General features: G+C 39.2%; 1 protein-coding gene across 8 annotated transcripts in view; it reads right to left on the bottom strand.

The window, feature by feature from the left end:
* tank (TRAF family member-associated NFKB activator) overlaps nucleotides 1-27,145 on the bottom strand; it is an 83,435-nt gene that overhangs the window by 6,362 nt on the left and 49,928 nt on the right. For 6 of the 8 annotated variants that reach the window (XM_061793075.1, XM_061793077.1, XM_061793078.1 and 3 more), the window contains exons 2-8: nucleotides 26,987-27,128; nucleotides 25,957-26,065; nucleotides 25,738-25,808; nucleotides 24,401-24,456; nucleotides 24,184-24,302; nucleotides 21,340-21,749; nucleotides 20,308-20,797 (exon numbers count right to left, since the gene is read on the bottom strand). In XM_061793075.1, coding sequence (XP_061649059.1) covers nucleotides 20,627-20,797; nucleotides 21,340-21,749; nucleotides 24,184-24,302; nucleotides 24,401-24,456; nucleotides 25,738-25,808; nucleotides 25,957-26,065; nucleotides 26,987-27,128 — 1,078 coding nt within the window. In that variant the 3' untranslated portion in view covers nucleotides 20,308-20,626. Of the gene's footprint in view, nucleotides 1-13,825; nucleotides 14,317-20,307; nucleotides 20,798-21,339; nucleotides 21,750-24,183; nucleotides 24,303-24,400; nucleotides 24,457-25,737; nucleotides 25,809-25,956; nucleotides 26,066-26,986; nucleotides 27,129-27,145 lie in introns of those variants that run through there. The other 2 variants (XR_009791204.1, XM_061793073.1) reach the window with 2 other exon arrangements.

Genomic DNA, 27,145 nt, shown 5'->3' with positions numbered 1-27,145 from the left:
GTCGAGAGCCCGAGTGCTCCCGAAGAACAAGATGCCGATAAAAAGCAAGGAGAGGACAAGACCAAAGGGAAAGCCCCAAAAATAACATAGGCTTGGAGTCAAATGCCGCAAAATGGAGAGAACACACTTGAGAATGGAAGCATTAGAGACATCCTCAACATGTTTAGCACAGCTTCACAGCAGTGTAATATAGCTGCTTTAGCATTGTAAATATTTCAGGAGGAGGACTTTGAACCGAGTTGACAATAAACAAATTGGCAGAGGGCACAGCTCTGAACCTTTTCTCTTCTTTTGGAGTTCAAACATTGTTCGCACCTTTGCTGTATCGCAGATATTTAAGCGATCATTTGTCGTATGGATTTTTATAGTTTGCAAACAAATGTAAGAGTTTTTCAGTATTTCAGTGTAGGATGACGTTGTACCGTAACATGCCGGGTAGTAGTGATTAAATACATCGGAGTATTGCTGTATGCTCCGTTTGTATACGTTGCTGTTCCGTGTGTGTCAAAGGAGCAGTTGTTGAAGGTTAAGAATTAATGTAACGGTGCTAATTCTTGGTTAACACGTCTATGGCGTTACGCATTACAATGATGCCTTGAGATACAAGTTTAATATATTCCGTGAACATGCTCGTAACTCAAAACACTTGGATCTCAAATCATCTTTCCCAACTAAAATGAATGAAAAATGCCATTCATCTGTTCCTGACTCCCCCTTTAATAAGATGCTCTCTATAATATTGTACGGTATAAAACAAATAGAATGTAAAGAAATGAAACAGTCCTTGCCACATTTTTTTGCTTCAATTCAATGGATACTGTGCTGCTTCATATAGAGTGCAAGCCTTGGCTACCTAGGGGCTCTAAAATGCAGACATCCAGATACATTGTACACATAGACGTCATCAGCTGCTCAGTAATCAATCATTCTTCACAGAGCATAAAGATTAGATGCATGCTAATATTGTTACATTGTCTGTCTACATGAGCTGCTACACTGTTTGTGTTCAAATATCTGTTCAATTAAATGTTAATTTTACAATAAACAGCAAGTGGAAGTGACAGACACCGTCAAGCAAGGACACTTTGCCTCTTATTTTGAGAACTGTAAAGGCAAGAGTCTTCATTTCCTCAAAGTAATGTTATACAATAGTGTGTTTAAAGCAGGAGAGATGGGTAAGAGCTTTATTTATTGATTGATTGATTTTATTTAACTTGATATGCTCTCTCTATGTCATGGATTTCACCTATCGCAGGTAGGTCTGGAATTTATGCCCCACAATGAACGGGGGTTCACTGTACTTTGTTCAAAAAAAAAAAAAAAAAAAACTTAATTCTTCAATCAAAAAAGCCAAGTAGTGTCGTGCTCAAATATAAAGAAGTGACCATCTACCAATTTCTGTGCACTCTGTCATGTGTTTCTTTCTTCTCCTCCCCCTCGTCCTCCTCCCCATGGCTGAGAGTGAAATGGAATTGCCTCTCACATTCAAAGACAGCTCTAGGAAGGTGATAATAGAGCTAGTCCCTGCTGCCTGCAGGCAGGAAATAGGAAAGTGGCATATGGGGGCCAGGAAGCAAATCGAGAAGAAATGTGACCAGGCAAGGGAAGAAACCAAAGGAAAGGTTAATGATCAGTGTGGAATTCTACTGGGAGGGGCACAGCGTTCCAAGTTGAGAAAAGAAATAAATGTGACACGATTCACTCGCAAACAAACTGAGTTGTGTCCTGACAAATTTGGGATGGATTAGCTTCCACAGCTTTTTGTAACAATAACACTGGTGATGATTTGATCGGAAAGCTGAAGGAACAAGCTAATAAATTTGCAGCCTCGGCAGGACGTGTGAACTTCTGGCTGCAGCGTGCACAATACCCAGCATGCATTGTACATATGGCCTGCAGCATCTCCGAGAAGAACAAGCAAACCCTACAGAGGATGTACGACTAGGACGATCCATCAATTTTCTATATCGCTTGCCCTCTGGTGCGTCTTCAGTGAACCCAACATGCATGTTTTTGGAATGTCTTGGAGGGAAACCCCACACAGACATCATGCAAACGCCACACAAGAAGGCCGCAGCCAAGATTCGTACGCTGAATCTCTCAACTGTAAGACAGACACGCGAACCACTAAACTCTATCCTGCCCCAGGTTTAAATAAGACATGCAATATGTGGAAAATATGAAATCTTCAAATGCAGCTCATGATGCAATACTGTGGGTGCATTAGAATTTCTTAAAATAACTTAGGATGATACAAGAAAATGCAGAATCAAAGTGAAACTTTGCTTAAAAATTTACTTCAGCATTTCAAACTCATCTTACATTACCCTTTAAAATAAATGGTTAATGGATGATTTTTATTTTAATTTTAAAATAAAGCACCCTTTGTGGCAAAGACTCTCTGTAACAACCCAGGCTAAACTTGGCTCCTCTCTGACATACGATTGTCTCTTCGTTGAGGTGTATCACCTAAACTTACTTCCTCAGACAGACTGTACTACTTTCCTATTTAGACTGTGTTGATGCAGTCTTGAGGCATCTTCAAAGAAAGCACAAAACAAAGAAAAACTTTGTAAATGTGCGAGGATTACTGTATTCGTTTTTGTAATTGCTCGGACTACATTTCCGTGAGAACACACAATAGAGCAAATTTGCTTTCAAATTTTCACACTCGAAAGACATCTTTGGTAAAAAAAAAATTTTTTAAATAATATGTTTGCAATCCTTCACTACAAAGCTGGATTCTTTTAACCTCAGCTGTTAAGATGCTAACGCTGTCTGTTTTGACATAATTTGCACTCGAGCTGCCCCTGAGCCTCTGATTACGTTGACTCCACTGTTGCTTTCGTATATCCAAGGGAGTACGAATGACCCCAAAAAAAAAAAAAGATAAAATACACATATTACGTAACAATAGGGAGGTATTGGTAGGTAACATATGTAACAGCATTTAAGATCAATTCAGAACGATGGCATTGACCTTATGACCGATTGCGGCACCAAATATAAAAGTGTCTAATGCAGTGAGTGGGGTGCGAGTAGCACAAGTGATACGTGGGCTTTCTCTTGTGGTACGGGAAATAATTACTGAATAAAATAGAAACATTCAACATTTAAAACATGAAATACAATCAAACATATTGAATACAATGTTGTAGCTACTGTACAGTACATATGCAGCCTGTTTAAACTTCTTTTTTTTTTTTTTTTAAATGCAGTACCTTTTTTACTTTTCATATACAGTACATTTAGTACAGTTCTGTTGCATTTAACTTTTAAGTACTATAATTTCCATTTAATCAACTGTTTGTTTTTGAACATTTAAGTACAGTTTTTAAATTTTAATACATATAAGTAATGTGCAAACTGTGTACAGTATATGTTAGTGGCTTCATTTTAAAAATAAAATCTGCCTTGTTTTTGATTGAACTTGATGTAAAAAGTTTGAAAATTACTGCTTTAATGTAAGACTTGGTGTCAATAAAATAATTTTAAAAAATAAACTAAATAATCCTTCCAACCCATTAGCATATACTGTATACTATATACTGTGGACTTTTGTGGACTGTAACTGAGGGACAACTTAAAAAAAAAAGAAAAAAAAAGGCTTACAGCATTATATTTGGACAATTTGGATATTCCATGAGCGTGATTAATGACTATATTATGAAACGTGCAGAACGAATGGGAAAAAATATCAGCTTTTGCATCTAAAGCTGCAGAAGCAGACATCTGTGGAAACAGCTGGAGACCAAGCAACATCACGTGTGCGGGCCTCTTCCAGATCTGACATCTTGATAATTTGACGATAACAAGATAACACTTAAATACAAAAGTGACATGACAGTGTCATCAGAGGCTGACGGATCGATACGCAGTCCTGTTTGTCAGGGTCTGAGCACTCATTCTGGAGCAATTTGGGTCTTGAATTTAAAATACAATATATTAGCACTTTTATACATTTTGAAATGAAATAGTACTTTCTGGCACACTGTCTGGTATGGTATCAATGAGTGGATTAAAAACATGGAAATTTCGTTATAAATTAAATTCAGAACAAGCCAGAAGAATAATATTGGGGGGAAAAAACCTAACCCCTGATTAACAGCTTCACAATCATTCCAATCTTGAAATAAAAGGAGAAAAACATGTGCTATTGTTGCCATGGAGACCCTGCATCGCTCAGCCAGGACATCCTTTGTTTAAGCATTAGCATCATTGCTAATTTTACATTGGGTGCAGTGCTTGCACAGACAGCATACTAAATGTCGTTTAGCGTGAGGTCGGGTCTTTACATGGTGTCCTCGGTTTACCTCAGAGTTCCGTTTCTACAGCAGACACCTAACCTGAATTTGTACGGAAGTCGGAACGTGCCGTAGTCTCATCATAATTACATTAAATATTCATACAAAAACTCCTTCTAGCCCATGAATATAAAACAATCGAATGGAAAAAGTACGGTGGTGACTGAACGTGCCTTCATGTGCCGCTGATGACATATTATTAAGACACTGCGAAAAACTAGTCCATTGTTCGTCGACTCGAAATGTGGCATGGCAGTCGTGCCGTAAACCGACGACCTACTTTATTCCTGGCCAAGATTTACTCTTGGCAAAGTAAAACAGTTTACAAAAAAATTGCACTGCTGGAACAAATCTACTGTACAGTGAAACCTTATTTATCGCGTGTGATACCTTCCTGACCCACAGCAGAGACCATATAAAAAGTTTTTTTTTTAAATACTTGTACACTTCCAACAAGCTTTACATACTTTAAACTCATTAAACACACTTAAACCTACAGTTTTTTAAAGTATTCCTAACCACCTGTTCTCACCTCTGTCACTGTCAAGAAATGACGAGACTATCGTATAACATCACTTTGAGGACATGAAAAGACTCCCGCTCGCACCACTCTTCAAATAAGTCACTCCCACTTGCAGTTTACTGTAAAACTGACAAAAATGAAGCATAATTAAACAGTATTTAAACATCAAACTGTTCAACTGAATCACATAATTTCATTGAACAAAATTCAACTAGCTTAATGGTAATAATGCGAAATGCCAGAGAGGCCAACAGAAATTAGGATGCCGTAATCATAAACCTTCAACTGCTACTTTAACCCATACGGGGCAGCAACACATACAAACAGTGTACACCAATACCCAAAGGCAAATATTTCTCCGTTCTGTGGAAACAACGAAAATTACTTTGCAGCATCTCTTCCAGTAGAGCTCAGTGCCGCCCAGCGCGAACGAAGAACTGCAATCAGGCGGTCAAGCTCACTGTATGTATGTCTGACTGAATTAGCCGTTAGGTGCAAAACGTCAAATGCGCTCATAGCGGTAAGAGTGAAACAATCAATGATCCATCAATTCCTATAGTTGCACAAAACAAAAAGGCGCTCGAGCAAGCCCGCTTGTCTACAACGTTCCCCCAGTGAGACTGCCAAGTCCGGCGGATCAGTTCGACAAACTCGGCAACTTGCCTTGGTGACCGTCCAAGCTGCACCAGCTGGCAACGTCTCCCACTCCCCCACCACTATCTTCATCTATACACTTTCAATAAAAAAAACAAACAAAAAAACCTGATATATCCTTCAAATATTGAACAGTCCCTCCCTCATGCTTTGGAGAGGTAAGGAGTATTGTTGAATAATGCAGCCAGACAGGGATGTCCCAGGGCCGCCGGGACTGGTGAGTAGCAATGAGTAGCTCTTATCCCTCCTGAGCCGCAGCTATCATGGTGACATCATTCACAGGGGCAGATATGCCGAGACACTAGTGTACTACGCCAAAAGCAGGCAGTGGTGTTACTCATTTAAAACCATCCACTGACCATCTGTTGATGCTAAAATCCCAATCAGACTGCCATTTCGAGATCAGTGGGCCTTTATTGGTCCTAATTGAAAGCCAATGTGTTGTTTTTGAGTGTGTGTGTGGAAGGGTATGAGGAGAGGTTTGTCTCAAAATTATTCCACAAATATATCCGTGATTTACACGATCTTTTGAAATCCACAAATATATCCGTGATTTATGTTTCTTAATGTTGTGTGTGCATTTATCATGACTTTCATTTGTAAATATTCACTTCTGCTTGTGACTTGTTGGTGCGTTTGCAGATCAGCGGGCACATGCATTCATTTTTGAGACAAACATGACACTTTTTTTTTTTTTTACGCAGTTTTCAACCTTTCTAACAGTGACACTGAATGTGCGTAACCATCAGCGACAACAGCAAGAGCCAAATGTGGTTGGCAGCAGTAGCACTGCTGTCAGTGTCAGCTGAGGAGATTGCAGTTGAGAATAAGTGGAGAGTGCTGAAGATATGACTATTAAAGCGGTTGAAAAGGTAAACTACATTAAATGTTGATTAATGTGCTTCTCAATTACAGTAAAAGCATTGAGATAGTTCACTAGGATTAGATAATAATCCTCAAGAAGGAGTTTGAGGACTATCGAGCGCAGGAATTATTTTTTTCTCAAATCTACACTATTGAGTTAATAAAATATATTAAAATTCTAAATCTTTGGCGATGAATATTCACTGGACAGGTACAAGGAGAACATACGAATGCTATTGTCACTAGTATCCTTATTGGTTAGAAAATTAAAACAGATTTCAAAAACACCTTTGAGTGTTGAGGTGAAAATAAAACGGTACACGGACGTGGAGGGCTGTTCTACTTTGTTCTACAGGGAACAAAGAGTGTACTAGCACATGGACACATGGACCTTAAGCTGGATATCGAGGATATCCAATGAATACTCAAAAGGCTTTCCACAGACAGCAACTAAGGAAAAAGAAAACGAGAACGTAGCTGCAGCAGCGGGTCTCTACAGTACATTGCAGATTAGGGCACGGGGAGCACTTTGCAGCTTGTTGTCACAGGTATGACGAGGGACAAGTGCGCTAGCTATCCCCAGGTTACACAAGGTGTGAACAAAATATGCAGCCAATTTGTTTTGTACACAAGTGAAGAAGAAGAAGAAGAAGAAGAAAGAAAAAAAACACGAGTTTAGTTTGGTTCTGTTCACTGTCAAATCAGACATTTATTGATTTAAAAATAAATAAATAAACAAATAACCTGCTTAGACGTGCACGTGAACAAATCTACTTTGGTATGTCCACAGTTTGGAATCTATTGAGCTCCAGTAAGGCTCAGTCTTGATTGAAACATTCCAAAAGGTATGGTATTTTAATTTTTCTTTTTGCATTGGATGGATTCACTGTGATTTACTAGCAACCCATCCTGGGTTTACCCTCAACTACTCACCCATGACGTTGTGTATAGAGTGTACAAATGTATACAAGCGGTATAGAAAATAGATGGATAAGATTAGATTCATAGTTATTTCATTATCATCCCGCTGAAAATTTGTTTGTGACAGTACTTCACAGTACAAAACTGGTAATTCACTTCAAAATGGCATCGATGTCATTTAAAGTACAGGACCAAACAATTGGTGGATGCCTGGTTCACAGCCAATAACTTCTAGTTTAAACATAAGTTTATTGTTATGGTTGGAATTTGAAGTCATTTTTTTTGTATTGAATCATACTGAGGGTCTTTTCTAATATTTTAACTCTCATAGAACTAACTACAATATTAAGGGGAAAACAACTTGTCATTGTACACCATTGCCATACTGTGCTTCTTAACACATTTGCTTTAACCAAAGTTGGGTTCACCAAGCTTGTCGGAGAAGTCACAAATTAATCAAGCATAGCATTCAACCAATCACTAAAACTCATTTTTCTCTTCATGAATGTAAGTACATAACTATAATTTCACATCTCATCAAGAAATAATAATTTCCTTAGCTATTTTGTCAATTTAAAAATAAAACATTTCAAAATTCATATATAGCCATAATAATTATATGAGAGTGTTAAAATATCATTTGGGTTAGAGCTTCTACATACTGATGTATTAACCATTCCATAAACATACTAACCGATGCTGACCATTTAGGGCAGCTGTGGCATAAACCTTACACTGGGTGGTGGTCAAATAAATGTGTTAAGCACTGTAGATGGCTACAATAATAGCTCACGAACAACTTTGAGAGCATTAAAAATTGAGCATTAGGCGTTGTAAAGAATTTTGATGCAGCTCTTGCATTGGTCCTCATTAAACAGCCGGCTGTTCGATAGTCGAGTCAAATCAAGCGCTGGACAGCTAGATCGCTCAAAAGAAAGCAATCTGATGCAGAATCCTCAATTAAATCACAAGGACAAAGAGAGAGTGTGAGCATTGGCACAGGATGTACTAATCTTCTGGGAATTGGCAAGACCAGCAGCAAGCGGGCGCATTACATACGACGTGCCATTTTCACAGATTCCGCCAGAACAACACAAAACGTGATACGTCTCACTACCTAGGATGACCAAACGGCACAATATGTTGAACTGGTTCTTAACGGAGGCGAATGGAACTCAGGGATTTTAGGAGAAGTCGTATTGCAGCGTTCAGAGCTGTAGAATCCTGAGCCGTGTCGTCTCATTCTAACACAAGACAGAAAGGTTCTCCTCCCACTAAATCTGCGAGGTGTCAGTTAGATAAAAGTGGCCTGCCAGGATGACATTCAGCTCTCGTCAAGCCAGATGGTTTCTTCACACTGAATATCTGAGTAGAACACATCTCACGTCGCTATCAAGATGTGACACCAAGGTGGTCGGCTTCAGAGGCAGGATACTAGAACCTTGTGAGTCTTCTCAGCCACGCCATCCAACTATTGAATTGACTAATCCTTCTTCTCCAGTGTTTGAAGAATCCGCAAAGGTTTCAGCATTGCATTCACACTGATATCATTTTGTCCGCCTGAATCTGTCTTCAAAATGGCATATTTTGATTGGCATGACTTCCAGTCAAGTTGTATTTGTTTCACAGCATAATTCCATGCAAGTGATAAAATCCTTTTATTGGTAGTAGTAGTCTGTCATCTTCTAAAGCTGTGTACACGCATACAGCCGTGGCCCAATGGTTAAGCTGATCGCCTGCCACCGTGGGGGACCTGGGCTCAAGACCCCGACTGGACCATCCGCCAACATCCCCCGGACTCACGGCTGTGATGTCCTTGAGCAAGACACCGATACCCCGAAATGCTGCCCCCTGCTCCAGTGTGTTCCACTAACATGTGTAGGTGTTCACTGTGATGGGTTAAATGCAGAGAACAAATTTTGTGTGCATGCATGCATGTTCACAACAATAAAAAGTGATTCTTCTTCTTCTACTGATAATCAGGCCGAATTTGAACATCTCCCCCAGTCTGACAAAGTCAGCGAAGGCCTGATTATCGGAGGTCTCTAAATGATTATCCTGACCAATTATCTTGCGGTGCGGGGTTGTGTTAAGAGTGATTTTCCTTCCCCGAACTGCTCGGAAAACAGTCAGGGTCGACAATAGTAAATGTTAAACCTGCTCAATACTTAAAATAGCAAATCTATATGCGTGTGGTCAAGAAAGTAACTAAAATTTTTACTCGCAACTCACCACAAGAAAAAAAACTAAATTGTTTGAGTGACGGCACATATGACGCGTGGGAAAAAACAAGTTGAGGTACAACTGTATTAACATTGTAAAGCTGCCACACAGTAAAATGGAAAACAGCTCTTGGATTGTATGCGATCTCCATACAGACGAAAGCATGGTCCGTTGCGCGGCTAATTTTTTGTTTTGCGTTGCGAGCGCTAAATGGTGGCCAAGCAATTCACAACAAGGAGCATGAAGTGAACAATTTTACCAAAAAAAAAAAAAGAAGCCAAATGCAGTATTTGGCTTTTATTTCTATATATATATATTTTTTGTAAATGAGTGAAGCTTCTGTCTTTGGGTCTGTACAGTATGAGCACGCAATTTCTTTTTTTGGGGCAGGGGGGGAATTATAGTTTCATCTTCTCAGGCGGCTGTGGCACATGAAGGTTGGGAAACACTAAAATGCTTGCTTCATGTTGTTTATTTAATCAAACCACATTAAAAAAAAAGTCAGCAAGCTTAATGCTAACAGACAATGCAAAACGCAATAGTAGGGCTACCGAAACTGGCATTGATATTGCGGTAGTTTTCCAAATTTGTAATATATATATATATATATGGATCTAAATAGGATAATTGTACGCTCTCCTGAGTTATTAAAGAAATCACTCAATTGTACAATCAATCAAAAATGCAGCCCTTTAATATGTTGCGTATTTAATTTAATACTCATTTATTCTTCGCGCATAATTGTTAAACTCAAAATTTTAGCATTGAGATTTTATTGGACAACACACAGGTTGTACCATTAGTAGGCCCTTTTTCAATTAGGTCCTGGTTTCAATTGAGAATTGCTTCATTAGTCATTAAGCACATTTGGTTAGCGGACGTCCACCTTACACTTAGCCAAAAGGTGTTTCTGCAAGTTGCCGTTAGCCAGCAGCATGGCGGCCCTAAGGCTGCAGCATGTAAGGGGCCTCTGAGGACAACCAAAGAAAGCCCACTGTGATTTTCACTGGGGATTTGAATATTCACACCTGCACTAGGTGTTGTTTGGGAGGCTGATAAGCATGTGCGGCACCAGAGGGGTGACTGCAATGGGAGGAGGGGGGCCTCATTTGAAAAGCGACTGGTCTTTCAAGACTCATCTATTGAGGACAGTGCTGTTATGTTGTATTTCTCAAGCATGACAACAATAAGAGAGGACACAGCAAATTGAGCATGGTGTTCCTCTCACAGCAGCCATGTGCTTAATTGAAGCTGCACATGACCATATGGACATGTGCAAAAAATAGACTGCCCAACCAGCGCATAAGGATTCAAGAGGCATGAGGAGAAAGAAAATATGTCCAACATCACGGCCAGTCTAATTGTCAATTGCGACACAGCTCATATAGCCACAAAGCAAAATCCTTGCAGATTTATCCAGGAAAACGTGATGAATCTGGAAGGAAGGGAGGAAATAAGGACATCACAAGGTTTATCATTAAAAGATCAGACAACAAAATGCTCAGCCCCTCTCTGGACTGGTGCTGTTCAGAGGTAGCCTGTTATCAGAGGTGTTAATTGGCAAATTTAGTACAAGTCAAGAGCATGTTACCCGTCGTCCTCGCCCGGCAAGGCTAGGTCGTTAAATCGAGAATGGATTCTTACATGCTGCCTTAACCCTAAAATTGCAAGGTGCCATCCAGCAAACATCCGCATGCGCACCTCTCACGTACTTAACTACAATGAAATACCAGCCTGCCGACATATTGACAGGTATTTTGAGGGGTGCTAAAATTGGCAGCTCAATACACTCACATTGTATGCTTCTTTATGTACAGCACATGACCATTTCATCTAATTTACCAAGTATTAAAACAAATATTGGGTTACGTTTTGAAGGTAGAATTGCACTGAATCATTCTGGGAGATGTTTCTAGGGGAGATAAATGAAGTAACCAAAATGTAATGCAGTGGTGCCTCGCGATATGAGTTTAATTAGTTCCGTGGCCAACTCAAAACAAGTATCTCAAGTCATTTTTCTCCATTGAAATTAATGAAAATGTCATTAATCCATGACAGCCTCCCCTCCAAAATAATGTGACTCATTTTTAATGAGAAACATAGCTCTCTATATTTTACTTTATAAACTCATAATGACATAATTAAATACAGTTAAAAAGAACTAAACAGTATTTGTCACCCTCTCTCCTTCAATTCAAATTGTGCTGCTCATTCTTGCGTGCGTGCCTTGGCCACCTGCAGACTACTCAGCACGCCAATATTAGTTGTTCTTCCCAGAGGATAAAGAATATAAGCCTGTGATTATTGTTGTATTATCTGTCTCTCTCTCTTCTGTGTTGCTGCACTGTTTGTGTTAAGATAACCCTTGCTTAAAAGGGTAACAACACCGCAACATAGATGCTAATTGTTAGTCAGTGTGCCTATGGCCTTTCCCATTGTGCTGCATGCTAGTATTAAATTAGCTGAGGCTATGTAGTTTTTTTTTTTCAAATACACAACGCGTAATCCGGTATATGCGCAACCTACTTACGAATTTGGAAAAATGGGTCTAAGCACTTCCTCCCGGTTCAGGTGAATGACAAAGGGGACCATTACATAGCAACTGTAGGACCTTTAAACATTGACAATGTCTTTTTTTTTAAACAAGATATCACCTCAGAAGCACCAAATATGGCAATATTCGATGTGTAGGCTTTATGTATATCATATATGTATAAAGTAATTATATACATGTATTTACCTTTTGTCCGAAGACACCAGGCATAAAGAAAAGGTTTGGCAAATTCAGCTTCAAACAATCATGTAATCATGCTCGTTAGCATAGCATACACAGGAAGTCAGCTATCCCATTTTCTGGGTTTGCTCATGTGATGTTCCGCATAGTCTCGCTCAATGGATTGTCTTTGTTTTGTCTAGTTTGACAGTAACCTTCAGTTGAGTGTGGCAATAAACAGCCTAAAGCCTGCTGAGGAATATTGATTAATCAAGTTTGCACTTGCAAGTAAAAGGAAAAAAAGAAAAAAAAAAGAAAAGATGCAGTAAGTTAGGTCACTCGCTCTCATAAATATATAATAGTTTAACTCATTCACTAACTTCAATTCAAACGTTTACTGCCACCAACGTATATATTTGTCAAATACAGTTTTCAATGGGCAAACACGGAAGAGGGTCTTGCTCAGCTTGTCTGTGAATTTCAGGTTTGTAAACCACTATAATGACTAACAGATCCCTGTAGATGGCGGTGTTCAATTGCTTTGGATCTGAGATCAGCACAGCTTTTGAGTAGAAGATAAAAATTAAAGGGTGAATCTTGGGTTGTCACATCAATTGTGAGGGACAGAAATGGCATCAGGTTGGAAATAAGAAAACTTTAGGCACCTCACACTCGAACAGGGTTATGTACTGTATATGCATGGTATAAACAGAATGTGTGTCACGGTAGGTAGTAGAAAGTGTGTGCCACGATCATGAGAAGGGATGATAGAGATCATGGAGTGAATGGCGAACGCCATCTAAAGAAGCCACTGACGTTCAACTCATGCCATGCGGTGAGTCGGCGTCACTAATGGCACATTTCTTAGTTGTATATCTGAAAATACATTTTGCCATCAAAACCACTTTCTCAGTCTTGTTTTTGTTGTTTCATAGTTGGAAGTTTCACAAACATAATATATCAGCGTCAAAGTCCCTGTTCTGCTTGTTTCTTCTCACAAAAAGCTTGTTTTCTCTGCAATAGTGAAACCTGAATAAAAATAAAAACAACCTTAATGGTCCTTATAATCTAAAATGTTGACTTTACATTATCATGTACAAACAATTAGATAAACATAGTTGGTGAAATGGCGGCACGGTGGACGACTGGTTAGAGCGTCAGCCTCACAGTTCTGAGGACCCGGGTTCAATCCCCGGCCCCGCCTGTGTGGAGTTTGCATGTTCTCCCCGTGCCTGCGTTGGTTTTCTCCGGGCACTCCGGTTTCCTCCCACATCCCAAAAACATGCATTAATTGGAGACTCTAAATTGCCCGTAGGCATGACTGTGAGTGCGAATGGTTGTTTGTTTCTATGTGCCCTGCGATTGGCTGGCAACCAGTTCAGGGTGTACCCCGCCTCCTGCCCGATGACAGCTGGGATAGGCTCCAGCACGCCCGCGACCCTAGTGAGGAGAAGCGGCTCCGAAAATGGATGGATAGTTGGTGAAATGATTGAATTGGAAGTTAACAATGGCAAGTGATGGAACATGTCAACGTTCATGCTTCAAGTTGATGGTCTAATTGTGAAGGGTATCATACCAAGTAAGGAAACTGATATCGAAAAATTCACTAGTCCTATTATTAAGTTCTGATATCCACTGAATTTATTCACTTATACCCGTTAGTATTCAGGTCCTTCATTTGCCATGTTGTATTTTTAGTCAATGTTACACACATCTATATTTGCCCTAAGTAAATGTTTTTACTCAATACTTTGCGGTGCATTAACAAGTTAAGAACATAAATTGCTTCATGAACCTACTCTAACCCTAGTATTTGTGTGAAAAATTCCCAAGGTTTTCATGCAATAAACAGCTTTCCATGTTCATATCTAGAGTCAGTGTTACAAGCGACCACTGGTCAAATAATGGTCATATTTTGTAAACTATGTATGTTTTTATCCCATGAACCCCTAAATGTAACTGGTATACTTCAAAGAAATGTTACTAACATATTTTCAACAAAATGATTCAAGTTCTTCAATTTTTCTTACATGTCACAAATTGTGTACCACCTCAGTAGAATGACCAAATGAGGCGGCTGGTAGGTGTGCATGTCCAAGACCCCCCTGGTAAACCTAAAAAAAAAAAAAAAAACAGTCCTCGTTTTAAACAAATGGCATCCTTTGCACTGCATGTGTACTGAACACCCGCCTGAAATGTGATTGTCCTTTGGGGTTGTGGGTGCGATCGCACCACTGTCTCTGTCATCACTAGCTGTGACTGCCAAATCTTTTGCTCCAAGACTCATCCCAAAACAACGTGCTCCTCAATGGAGGGGGTGGACGTTGTGAGACTTAGCAGAGGCAAACACGGCTTCAACACGTTTATTCGAACACTAAGGAGCCCGTCGCGCTGCAAGATGACCGTGAGGCGATGCTCTCGGCTCACGTCGCCATGCGAGTTGGCACCCGCTCATGCCAAAGGTGACCTGGGCACAGACAGAGGAATATGCTTTTCTCCTAAGTTGTTAATTATCTCCATGACACTGATGTGAAGAGGGCACACAAGCTAGGAGACCCCGATCCACTTGCTAGCTCTCTATTTGGTTTCCACTGGATTCAACAATCCCTCTGAACTCAAATGGAGGGTTAATTGTTTAAAGTAACCAATGCGGTGGTTCATTTGTTAACTTCTGAAGCAATTAACACAGTTAAAAGATGGATTTTAAATTTGAAAAAGAGCATGTGGTGCTATAGAAGGACAATGATAAGAAATTGATACTGAACAGAAATTTGAGAACAAAATGCTGCTCATGATTACAGGATTTTGCTAACCAATTGCAAACTTGCTTTTGCATTAACAGAGGCAGACAAGAGAGGTTGATTTACAATGTGTAGTATGGTAATTTTACAATTTTTTCATTTTATTTATTTAGGTTTTCACTACAGAATGTCTCAGTGTATAATGTACATTTGACATTTTGGGGTGTTACACTTTAACAATGTAATAATAGAAAATGCACGCACAGTAGGGCTGCATCTACCGATTATTTTAATCATTTCAACTATTAACTGATAAATTGAATAAAAAAAACTTTAAATTTGTATCCTTTTTTCACAAATAAGACATTATTTCAAATTGATGGATTGATTCAGTCACTGGTTCGGTACAAGTAAAAAAATAGCTAAAAATGTTGATCAGTGATTTCCAGAGCAAGAGCAGATTATTATGTATGTATTATTATTTTAATTAAACACAAATATAGACACATCCGAGAATATTCACTCTTGAGAGGCTGGAATCTCGAGGATTTGAACGATTTTAAGTTAAACAAGGTTCGACAATTAATCAATTATCAAAACAGTTGCCACTTATTCTGATAATCGATTAGCTATCGATCATTTTGATAACTGCTTAGTTGTTTATTAATCTATAATTTGTTGCACCACTAATGCAAAACGATGTGGCACAGTACAGTGCATTTTCTACCAAATGAATCCTAATTTTTATTTTTGTAGAATCTCTATGAAATCCTGACACAAGTTAACATACTGGTCTATGCTATACTTTTTGCACCATACCAGACCCCCCAATTAAAATGTAACCAAGTAACTCTGGCTATGAGTTGGCTCTTAGTTACTTTACTTTTTCATATAATATTTTAGTACTCTTTCCAATTCTGATGATTATTGTCAAAAGCTTCATTGATTACAATCTGTAGTATAAATGTTATTTGAGGAACCTACAATTTCTTGTAATTGACGTAATCAATCCAATATAATGTGCCGCGTGTAAAGAATGAAGACTGCAGGCCTAGGATGTGTGCATGTGAACTAAACAAGCAGTGGCTGTGCGCCAGTAGTGTCACTTTCCGCCCTCTCATCGCTGGCCTCCAGGCTGACGTCCCCGTCCCCCGAACTGTCTGCAGCACCGACTGGTGGTGCGGCAGCACTGCTGATTAGCGTGCAGTAATGATGGGGAGCTGGGCTCCATTGTTCTAACACCTCCCCTTTTCCTCCGCACCAATCTGTCACCAGTCAGTGGTCTCGAGCTGCCTCAAATGCTTCTCGCCACAAATGACTTGGATAATTAGTTGCTCCTCACGAATGCTGCAATCTTCTCACCCCTGATTGCTTTCACCTTCTTGCTCCTGGCAATTTTGACACCTTGTAATCACTCAGGCCGCTACATATCCACCTCAATCCATATCTTACATCTTTTTGAGTGAGCATCTTATTTTATATTATTTTCTCAAATGTCCAGTGTCTTCCGCAGCATGCATTTTGAAATTAAACCTGCGTGATAAAATGTTTCCAACAACAAAAACTATGACACTAAAGTTCAACTTCTCCACACATGGGAAACTAGCTATGCAGGTCAGCATTAAAAAAAATAATAATAATAAACCAAATATAATAATACAAGCTGTCAGTAGTAGTTTCCACTTCCAAACAATGAATGACAACGTAATTATGAGCCAGCAGCTGTTCATGCTCCCAGAGAGAAAAGCGTGTAGGCTGCACGATGTTCAACTCTTCACAGCTTAACCAGAAAGGATCATTAGGGATCTGTATTTGCCAGACAACCCCCCCTCCTCATTCACCTCCAGCAACACGAACTGTCCATGCTGTGCTGTAAAATCTAAAATGATGTGGTGTGTCATTAAAATGCACTAATAAACATGTAATGTTTGGCATGATAAATGAATAAATGCGGTTTCCAGAGATATTCATAAATCACAGTTCTCTGTGCAAATACATAAAAAGAGCTTATAGATTTAAAAAAAGTCAAGACACCCCTGTTCAAATGCCAGGTTTTTGTGATATTTAAAAAATGAGAACAAGATGGGTCATTTTAAAACCTTTTCCACTATTTCTGTGACCTATACCCTGTACAACTCAATTGAAATTTGTTTTTAAGTGTTTTCAAGAGAGGAAACTAAAAAAAATAATAATAATGTGGAAGCACAAATGTTTTTTAACTGGGGTGTGGCTGTGTTTAGATTAACCAATCACATTCAAACTCATGTTATGTGGGAGTCAGCAGACAGCTGCCACCATTTGAAGTGCCATTGATGAACCCCAAAATAAAGTTCAGCTGTTGTAGTGGGCTTTTCCTGACATTTTCTTTCTTGCTATCAGAAGCCTGAAGGTTTTGTGCTAACACTGACTAGTATTTGGAACTGTTGGAGAATTCCCTCGGCCTTGGGTTCACTGGACTAGAACATATTTTCCCCATATGTGTTTGGGAGATTTCAACTTCAAAGGTGTATTTACAAACATTTTAAACCAAATTTGAACATTTTGGCCATTATTAAAAATGAAATGTTTGGTACAAACGCAACACTGCTCATCACCAAAAGAAAATCATACTACAGTGACGCATGGTGGTCGCTTTGGGGCTGTTTTTCTCCAACTGGATTTTTCAAGAAGGAATTATCAACCATTCCAAATACCAGTAAGTGGTAGCATAAAACCTTTAGGCTACTACTGGAAACCCTACTAGAACATCAGAACCTTCGGGGGGTTACTCAGAGGAACTTTATAAGTTGGCAGGTGTGCTGACTTAACATGAGTTGAATGTGATTGGTTAATTCTAAACAGCCACATTACCAGCTAGAAGAGGGTGTGCACACTTGTGCAACCACAGTATCTCAGTTGTTCATCTATATTTTTTTAGATTATTTTTCCCCCATCGAGTTGTACAAGTCATACATTAGTGGTGGAAAAAGTTTGAAAATTATTTCTCTTGGTCTCATTTTTGAGTGCAAACTTTTTATATCCGATGTAGTTAAAAAATAAATATCATTTATAAGGATTTTAACATGCATTTAATTTCATTTACATCTTACTTTGCATCAGGAGTATGCATCTGCATCAGAATGTATTCCAATACAGTGTTCATCTTTCCTCAAAAAGCAAACAGTGATATGCAAAGCAATACTGTAAACATATATGCATAAGGCCAAAGACGACAGCATTGCCATGGCAATCAATATGTGCTACATGCAGAGCTCGAACGCCAATCTAATACTCAGCTGTCAAATAAATATAGTGAGGAGAATATGTAGCATATACAAGCAGGAGCTTGCAAATGAGATCGTAATTGAGCTAAATGAACGGCGGGTTTGAGCCTGATGTGTGTCGTTAAGGACTCCAACCAATTTGTGTGTCTAATGAGCACATGGCATATTAACTTCTTAAATGGCCGCAAACTTGGAAATGTTTCGGAAAAACAGCAGTGTGGTCGACCAACACCTGCTTCACATTACTGAGATAATTTAAACAACAGGTTTGCAGGTGGTGAATCCTTCCACCATACTTGAATGATTAGCTAACATACGGTTGAACTATTATGTATGGAACAATCCGGTATATGCGCGACCAACTTCTGCATTTGACCAAACAGGTGAAAGCACTTCCTTCTGGCACAGCTAAATGGCAGAACCCTAGAACCCAGAGACCTGGACAAAGCAAACTTTAAACATCTAAAATGTCTTTTGTTTTGCATAATATCTTCAAGAGATACCAAAGATGATGATATCCGTTGTTTAGGCTTTGTTTGTGTTCACATACTGTATATCACATCATATTTGTATCACTAAACGTATTTAGCTTTTGTCTGAAGACATCAGCCAGCCATAAAGAAAACAAAATTTGACCAAGCTCAGCTTCAAACCATCCCTTCATCAACCTGTTGTTATACTCATTATCGCAGCATACACAGGAGGTCCGCTAACCTGTCACGTGACGTTCCGCATATAGCTGATTGAGGTTCCTTTCCCTCCCTCTGAAATTTTCCATTTCTCACATTAGACGTGGACTCACACTTGGCAAACTGTGCCTGGGTCCCCTTGACATCTAAAGTCTGATACATTTTGCTTGTGTGACTACTCTGATCCTTACTCAGATTTAGTACACTTCCCCTTCCCTGGCATGTTTACAGGGGGAAGTGGGTCAGGGTGTGGCACAATTTGTCATGAACACACTGTAATGCAGTTTTTGCTTGCTGGTTATTAACGATGACTGGCACCTTGCACAATAGAAATAAACAGAAAACCTAGGTAGTAGGACAGGAATGGCGCCACCTTGCACATTAGAAATAAACAGAAAAACTAAGTAGTAGGACAGGAATGGCGCCTAAGTCAGGCATGGTTAGAAAGTGTGAGTAAACCCTAATATAGCAGAGAACTGTTAACTTCAGTATGATTTAAAAAGCCGAACAAGACGTCCTCGTTTCCGATGGCAAAGTAACCTGAATGTGTGCTTAAGTCAGAACACGCCGTCGTCTATCAGTACTACGCTAACACAGCAGTAAAGTCATCAGTACAGTAAATATTTATATAACAAAAAGTACTTCTTGGCCCTAAATATGAAACCAGAAAAAGTCAACTGCAAGTTTGTCAGTAAGCAAGCTTGCCTTCTTTTCTTATGCGATGACGTATTCTTATAGCATTGTTGCACACTATTTGTAACCGCATGTGTCGGTACCATAAAGCGAGGAATCCTGTACTTTTTGTTGTTTGGCAGTCATTTTGTTACACAGGGGTACCTTGACATATGAGATTTTATTTTTATTTTTTTAATTGATTGATTTGGTGGTCCTTTGAACGTAATGAACATTAACAGTAGAACCGCTGGTAATTGTTTCCAGGCTGGTCCAGCAATATTATTGACTATTCAAGTAGGGATCTCAGCTTAGGTTGGCACAGAATTGTTAAGGATTTCATGGCCATCTTTTATACATTACTAAATTCTGCTGGTTCAATGCGTATTGTTGGCATGTCAAACCACTTTATGCAACATGTGGGAATGTTACAGGACACAGGTGTCAAACGCCAGGGCAGATCCAACCCACCACATCCTTTCATGTGGCTTACGAAATCAAATCATGCGAATCTACGAGTGCTTCGTGTCTTTTGTTAAAATCCCTAACAAATTTGTAAATTGTTTTCACTTTTAATAACATGGAGATTTTGCAAGCATTTTATCCAGTATGCAATGATACATAAGGACATGATACATTTACTGTACATGGATTCAGACATACTGTAACAGCCCTCTGAGGGAAACCATAACTACAATGTGGCCCGCAATAAAAATGAGTTTGACACCCAATCTAGGATATAGAGCAAAAATGTTTTTGTTTTTTTTAAATTACAAATTATATACATTTTCTTTTTAATGCAAATTGTATTTCAAAATATAAAAACTAAATGATGACACTTTGTTCCACCTTATAATAAAAGACTCATTGTTGGCTTTATTTCCTCGTTATGCATCATGGTAAAACCTCAGCTGTATTAGAAAAAGAGAAATATATGGGGACTGTACCATTCAATTTTTCCATATTAAATAAAAACAATTCAAGTCTCATTGCAGTGTCCTGCACAGTGAACATGCTTTGCCACGCTTACATGAAGTCTCTGGCCGTGGCGGTCCAAAGTCAGCGGTGGGTTTCATCCTTAGGAGAGAAATGTGAGTAGAGGTGGCTGTTCATTTGCTCCTGAGGAACCACGGCGTGGCAGAAAGCGCATTTATCCGGGATGCTGCTCTGAGTTGTCGCCAACTCCGCACCCACGTCGGTTGCCTCGCACAGCTCGGGGCTCCACAGAGACTGAAGCCAAGAAAGCTAGATTTTATTCACAGGCAAAAACAATATGTACACTCTGTCAGAGCATGCTGTAGGAGAGACTATTACGTTTAAGGATACAGGGTGGAGCAAGAGGTTAAAATGCTATTCTCAAATCTCTAATTATGTTACTTTTTGTACTTACCAACTGTCATGTGTGTTATAACTGTACTTGTTGGATTTAAAAAATAGGGTTTGTTTAGTTTTTGACAGTTTAGGCTTGAGAATTTCTTAATGAGCATTTATACACACAATTAAAAAGGTACACGTTGTAATGATCAGGCGTGTTTAGTCAGATTCTGACACCGTGCGGCACTTCCATCTGGCTCACACCTTCCAGCAAATATGCTAGCAGATAAAACCAGGGAGTTTAAATAGAAAAACAAGGGATTGGCACTCATTACACAGTAATGTGTTTCAATTTTAGATGTGGGGCTTATTTTGGACTTCACAGACTTTTCCTCCATTAGCAAAACCCAACCACAAACTGATCATATGCTACTACTTTTCTAAGACCTGCTTCTCACCTGCTGCGGCCCCCGAACGTCCTCCTGGGAGAGCGAGGAGGACGTCGTGTGGGAGGGGAATACAGGGATGACAAAAGGCACGGGCAGTTCCGAGGGCTCATCCTCCTCCTCGTTGTTGTTGGCCGCGGGAGGCATGCCGCTGAGGGGCCGCCTCATAGGCACCGTCAGAGCAACGTGCCCCTCCGGAGCGCTGTTCAGGAAGTCGTATTCGCTGTCCGCAGGAGGCGGGAATTTGACACTGAACTTGGTGAGAGAGTCTACAAAGTCCCTGTCGTCAGGGCTGGCACCACGCGACGCCAGTGATGTAGGCGCCAGCGGAATATCCACTGTCGACCTTGTCGCCGAGAAGAAGGGCGTTTCGGCTTCTGCTGCACGGTCTGTGCACTGGATGGGCATGGAGAACTGCTGATCTGTCAGACGGCAAATAAACATTTGCTTTTGCTGAGGTTTTCTCGCTCAAGTGAACATGGTGGATGCAAACCAGAGGCACCTGTCACATTGGCAATAAAAATACAGGGTGTCCCAATTCATTTGACATCACTTCCTAGTCCAATAACGTAGCCAATTTTTTTTCAGCGTAAAGAATAACATTCATAAGGAATGAAATGTGTTACAATATGCTTGAACATAGTCAAATAAGAGTAAGCACCATAGATTTCTGAGGAAATACACTAAAAATAAAGTAAAAGGAAACAGATTTGGACACATCATACAAATTTCAAAGAGGAAGTCACAGGCAAGCAAATATTGAACAGAACCATCTAAATATGTTATTGGAATTTTGAAATAACTGATTTTATAACAAGGAGTCCATTTAACTTGTCGAGACATCCTGCAAGTATCATTGAGTGTTATATAAAATCGTTTGATTGTAGTGATTCCTTCAAAAGGTTGTGCAATAAAATATTAAGTAAAGGGTACCATCATTTTTATCCATGCCATTTTCATTAGTTTGAATTTTAAGATAATCCTGATTGACCATAACAATAAAACGCCTTTTTTTGTATTTTTGTGTGTATATTTTTTCTTAAATGTATTACTACTTCGGTTAGTTTTAAGTTATTTTCTTTCATTAACAGAGGGTTACCAATAATTTTTTCCACGTCTGTATATAACTCTGCGGCACGGTGGATGACTGGTTAGCACATCCACCTCACAGTTCTGTTGTCCCGGGTTTAAATCCGACCTCGCCTGTGTGGAGTTTGCATGTTCTCCCTGTGTCTGGGTGGGTTTTCTCCAGGTTCTCCGGTTTCCTCCCACATCCCAAAAACATGCATGCTGGGTTAATTGAAGACTCTAAATTGCCCGTAGGTATGAATGTGAGTGCGCATGGTTGTTTGTTTATATGTGCCCTGCGATTGGTTAGCAATCACTTCAGGGTGTACCCCGCCTCCTGCCCACAGTTAGCTGGGAGAGGCTCCAGCATACCCGTGACCCTAATGAGGATAACCGGTGTAGAAAATAGATGGACGGATGAATGTCTATACCTCATCCATAGGCCCTTTCCTAAACACCCACTAGACTTTTCCCAAAAGATACATCTGCACACTCTAATGAGATACAGAATAAGAGCTCTTTCAGAAAATCCTGCGTTGACAGAGATGGTTGTCCAAGTTTGGATTGATAGTGTATTCATTTCACTATGTTGTTTATTGTAGTTGTACTTTGCAGTGGTTGAGAACAGCGCTGCTTCCGAGTCGTGGCCATTTCAGTTTCACCAATACTAAATTTATGAGGAAAAAAAAAAAAGTTGCATCGTGTAGATCAGACAAATGTTGATCATTATAAAGATTCTCTATCAGTTTCTTACACATTTTGTTAGAAAGATCTCTTGGGCAGTTTATAGCCACACGGGCTATATACAGGTATATTCCCACTCTTGGTCTAATATAGTGTCATTCTCATGTAGGTAAAGAGGGTAAACTACTTATTAGGAAACTCTTTGTATGATGCAGTCCATTTCTACACTACAATCATCACTATTATTAACACCTGTCTGATTGTGTCAATGAAAACTGAGGACTATTTACAATATTTGTGCAGATGTGCCTAAGTTGTCGCAGAAGAGAGTTTATAAATCATTTGCAACCATACTACAAGGCAATTAGTGTATAAATATTACATGTCACCACTAGAAATAGCTGTATATTTGGGTTCAAATTTTGCTGAATATTTAGATTTACATGAAATTTACATGAAAACATTTGAAATAAAAGATACCGATATAGAGTTATTTTATTAAAAGATGGTACACTGTATCAGTGAGCCCAGAATTTAGCTACAGGTGCATGGTGAGCCATGGTTCAAATAGCCCTCGGTCACATACACATTTCTTGCTTATTTTATGTCGTGAGGATACCATGATGCCATATGTGGTTTAAAAAAAAAAAAAAACGATGCAAAATTTAAGACTTTTTAGGACCTTTCTTAAAGACACTCAATACCTCATTCACTTAATGTGACCACTAGGAGTGTGCGATAAGGGGAAATTAAATTTTGCGATATTTCTACATAAAAATGTATTAAGTATGAAAGAATTGTAGTGTTTTGAGCTTGCAGCGAGGAGCATTTATTCATGCAAACTAAATGTACATTATCTATACTCAACCGACTGAAATATTGACCCAAGCTGAATAACAATATAGCATTTTTAAGACTTTTGAACGGCATATTGAAGCATCAAGTGTAACTTTTAAGGATAAATATGGCTATAGGCCTTTACCTTGGAAAATCTAATTTAAGGTTGGCAGACTAATTGGAGGTATGGCTTTTAATATTTTGGATATTCTAAAATCAGGTCTTGCAAAAGAGTCCAAGAATTTCTCCAAAGTATAGAATGAGTACCATTTGCAGTTTCTATTCCCCCGCGGAATCTCTTCAGGTAATCTTTTTGCCTTCGAGATAGAGAGCGAATCTGCCGAAAGGTCCCATGAATGGCTTCCAGTGCATCCAGCATGTCCTGACTGACAAAAAAAAATTGGCAGATGAAACAGAAGCGTACACTTGAACTTGTGCCCTGTGTTGTTGCAAATGGGGGGGGGGGGGGGGGGGGGAGACTTACTAGTCAATGCTGTTATTGACCGTCTTTAGCGGAACAGCAACGGTACCTTTGGTCTCCTTAAAAAAAATAATAATAAAAGTGTGATGCCTGTAGTGATGATTACAGAATAAAGCATCCAAGGGAATACTGCGTTTAAAATCTTCAATTGTACACATGCTTGATGGTAGTCTTGTTATTAAACTCAAACTGCAGTAAAATTGTCCTCTAGCACCATCTTGTGAAGTGAAAGTGCAGTTCAAGGGCACTTCGAGACATTCACACACTACTTGTTTTAAAGGATTTTCAACCAATGATGTCACATGCAATTACTGCACTGTAAAATGTCCTACTCAGACTGTAAAATGAAATTACTGCAGTGAGATGGAAAAAAAATTCTGAAGAGCCCAACAGATGCATCTGGATATTACCAGCATATATTTTGAATTGAAATACATATTGTATTATTGTTATTGTTGGAGTTGATCCACAAGAAAGATTATGCCTTCACAATTTTTTTTAAAAACATGGTTAAATTAATAATTGGGCAGCACGTTCAAATAGTGGTTGGCACAGTTCGGAGTTTGAATCTCGACTTCCTGTGTTTGCATGTGTTTCCACAGCTTGCGTGGGTTTTCTCCAGGTAGTCCGGCTTCCTTCCCCATTCCAAACATTCCAAAAACATACGTTAGATTCATTGAAGACTGTAGTCTAAATTGTCCTTTGTGTGAATCTGAACGGTTGTTTGTCTATGTGGCTTGTGATTGGCTAGCGACCAGTTCACTCTCACTCAGTCAGCCAGGATAGGCTCCAGCTCACTTGCGACCAAATGAGGACAAGCGCTGTTGAAAATGGATGGAAGGAAATAACTCTGCCAAGCAATACAGTTAGAATGTAATACTGATATTTGATCTTCCTTTTGAAAAATATCGTCTTTATGATTGTCTTTATGAGTGCGCATGTGCAAGCAACGTACGTGATTGTCATGGAAGATGCTTTGTGTATGCTCACATAGTAATACAAATCGCTGGCGTCAGGCGGAATCCTCGCATCTCCAAAATCAGTTTTCAGGAAGCCCCCCCCCAAAACAATATGATGTTTGTTGAGCCATTAACATTGCATCATCTAAGTCTGCAAGCCATTTTCAACACTTTAGATCAGTCGTTTAAAAATAATAATAATAACAGACCCACGTGAGGATTGACAAACAGTATAGATTTGTGAAAAAATATGAAACTCGGTAAATTTGGACATATGAGGTTTTTGAACAACAGTAACAAATTGTAACAATAGAAGGAAAAAAGTCATTTCCAGGGCCATCGTAGCGCGTTTTATACAAAACAGAGATGAAGCCCACATACCGGATGTTGTATTTTCCCATGTGTGCTGCCCCCATCAACAAGATGGATGCACGGCTCCCATTTCACCTCCCCTTAGAATCCAAAAGAGTGTAAATTAACAGCATGCAGGTGGCAAAGCAGTATAATAAAGCTGCATGTCCTTCAAGAGAATTCTTCAAAATATCGTATCACCAAGTCCCAGAAAGAAATGTATCAGAGGATTTGAATAATATTACTAACCTGAAGGCTTCCTTGTTGCGGACAGCTGAGCTTTAAGTTGTGCAATCAGCTGCTGCTGGTCTTCTATCTGCCTCTGGAGTTTTTGAATATATTGCTGATAATATTCAGTCTGAAAAAAAAATACATTTTGTTATTGCTGTAGTTCAAGCAGGAATGTCCACAATGTGGTCCAAGCTTTAACATATATCACATTTTGACATAAACATACCATTGATGAAGCAAGATTTTAAAACAGATGCTTTGCCATTTGACTTTGTTTGGCGATACACCCATTGGCCATTTCATTAGGCACACCTACACAATCAAATTCAGTGGAACCTCCAATAATCCTTTCCATGATGGTTAACTTAAATGCTCCATTTTCAATGCATTGCATCTTCATTATGACAATGTGTTTTAAGTGACATTTTAACATTCTTCAACTTCATATAAGTGTAAAGAAAATTTATAATTTTGTAATAAAACTAAGTAAAACTACAACCTTTATGAAGACATAATGAAGAAGCAGGAAGGCGCTTGCAAAAAAATTTGTTTTATAGGTATTAGAGTCAATACTTTTTTGTCTCTCTCAGTAGGAAAAGTGGAACACATTTTGACTTGTGTGGTTGTTTAACTTTTTTTTTTTTTTTTTTAACTGTAATTGATGTTTTATTAACTGCACTGTTCAAGTTCTGCTTCTAGGGTTCTGGTAAAAAACACAAGACAATTTGCATGAAGCTGGGGATATTTTAAACAGTCAGCAGGACATTTCGAAACCAGGAAATTCACAAACACAACAATAGTTACATTACATTCAATCAATCAAAACTGAGCATTATCATCTTTGCAAAGGCAGAATTTTTGGCATCTTTTCTATTGGTTCACATTAAATTATGCATCTCTACCTAATGTTTTGGGATGTGATTTTAGCAACGTAACAACAAAGGTTAACTATGTTTCCTGGTCCAACTGGCACTACAAGATGGCAAGATGGTCATTAAATTTGCTTTTGCACTGTGTTGCCAATGAGGGGAGTCTTTTACGCCCTTACCATTTGCTGCAGCTCCTTTTTGGCATTGTCCTTTTCAATTGAGACCTGCCGATAAGCTTCGAAAGCTTTGTTGAGCTGGTCTCCAATGTTCCTCTCCATGCCGTGTACGCCACAATCATCACTGACAGAGCAGACATGGGACCTGGCAATGCAATTCAT

Source organism: Phyllopteryx taeniolatus, chromosome 12, assembly GCF_024500385.1.
Source record: "Phyllopteryx taeniolatus isolate TA_2022b chromosome 12, UOR_Ptae_1.2, whole genome shotgun sequence".
Classification (NCBI taxonomy): domain Eukaryota; kingdom Metazoa; phylum Chordata; class Actinopteri; order Syngnathiformes; family Syngnathidae; genus Phyllopteryx; species Phyllopteryx taeniolatus.
This window is presented reverse-complemented; position numbering and strand designations above follow the sequence as displayed.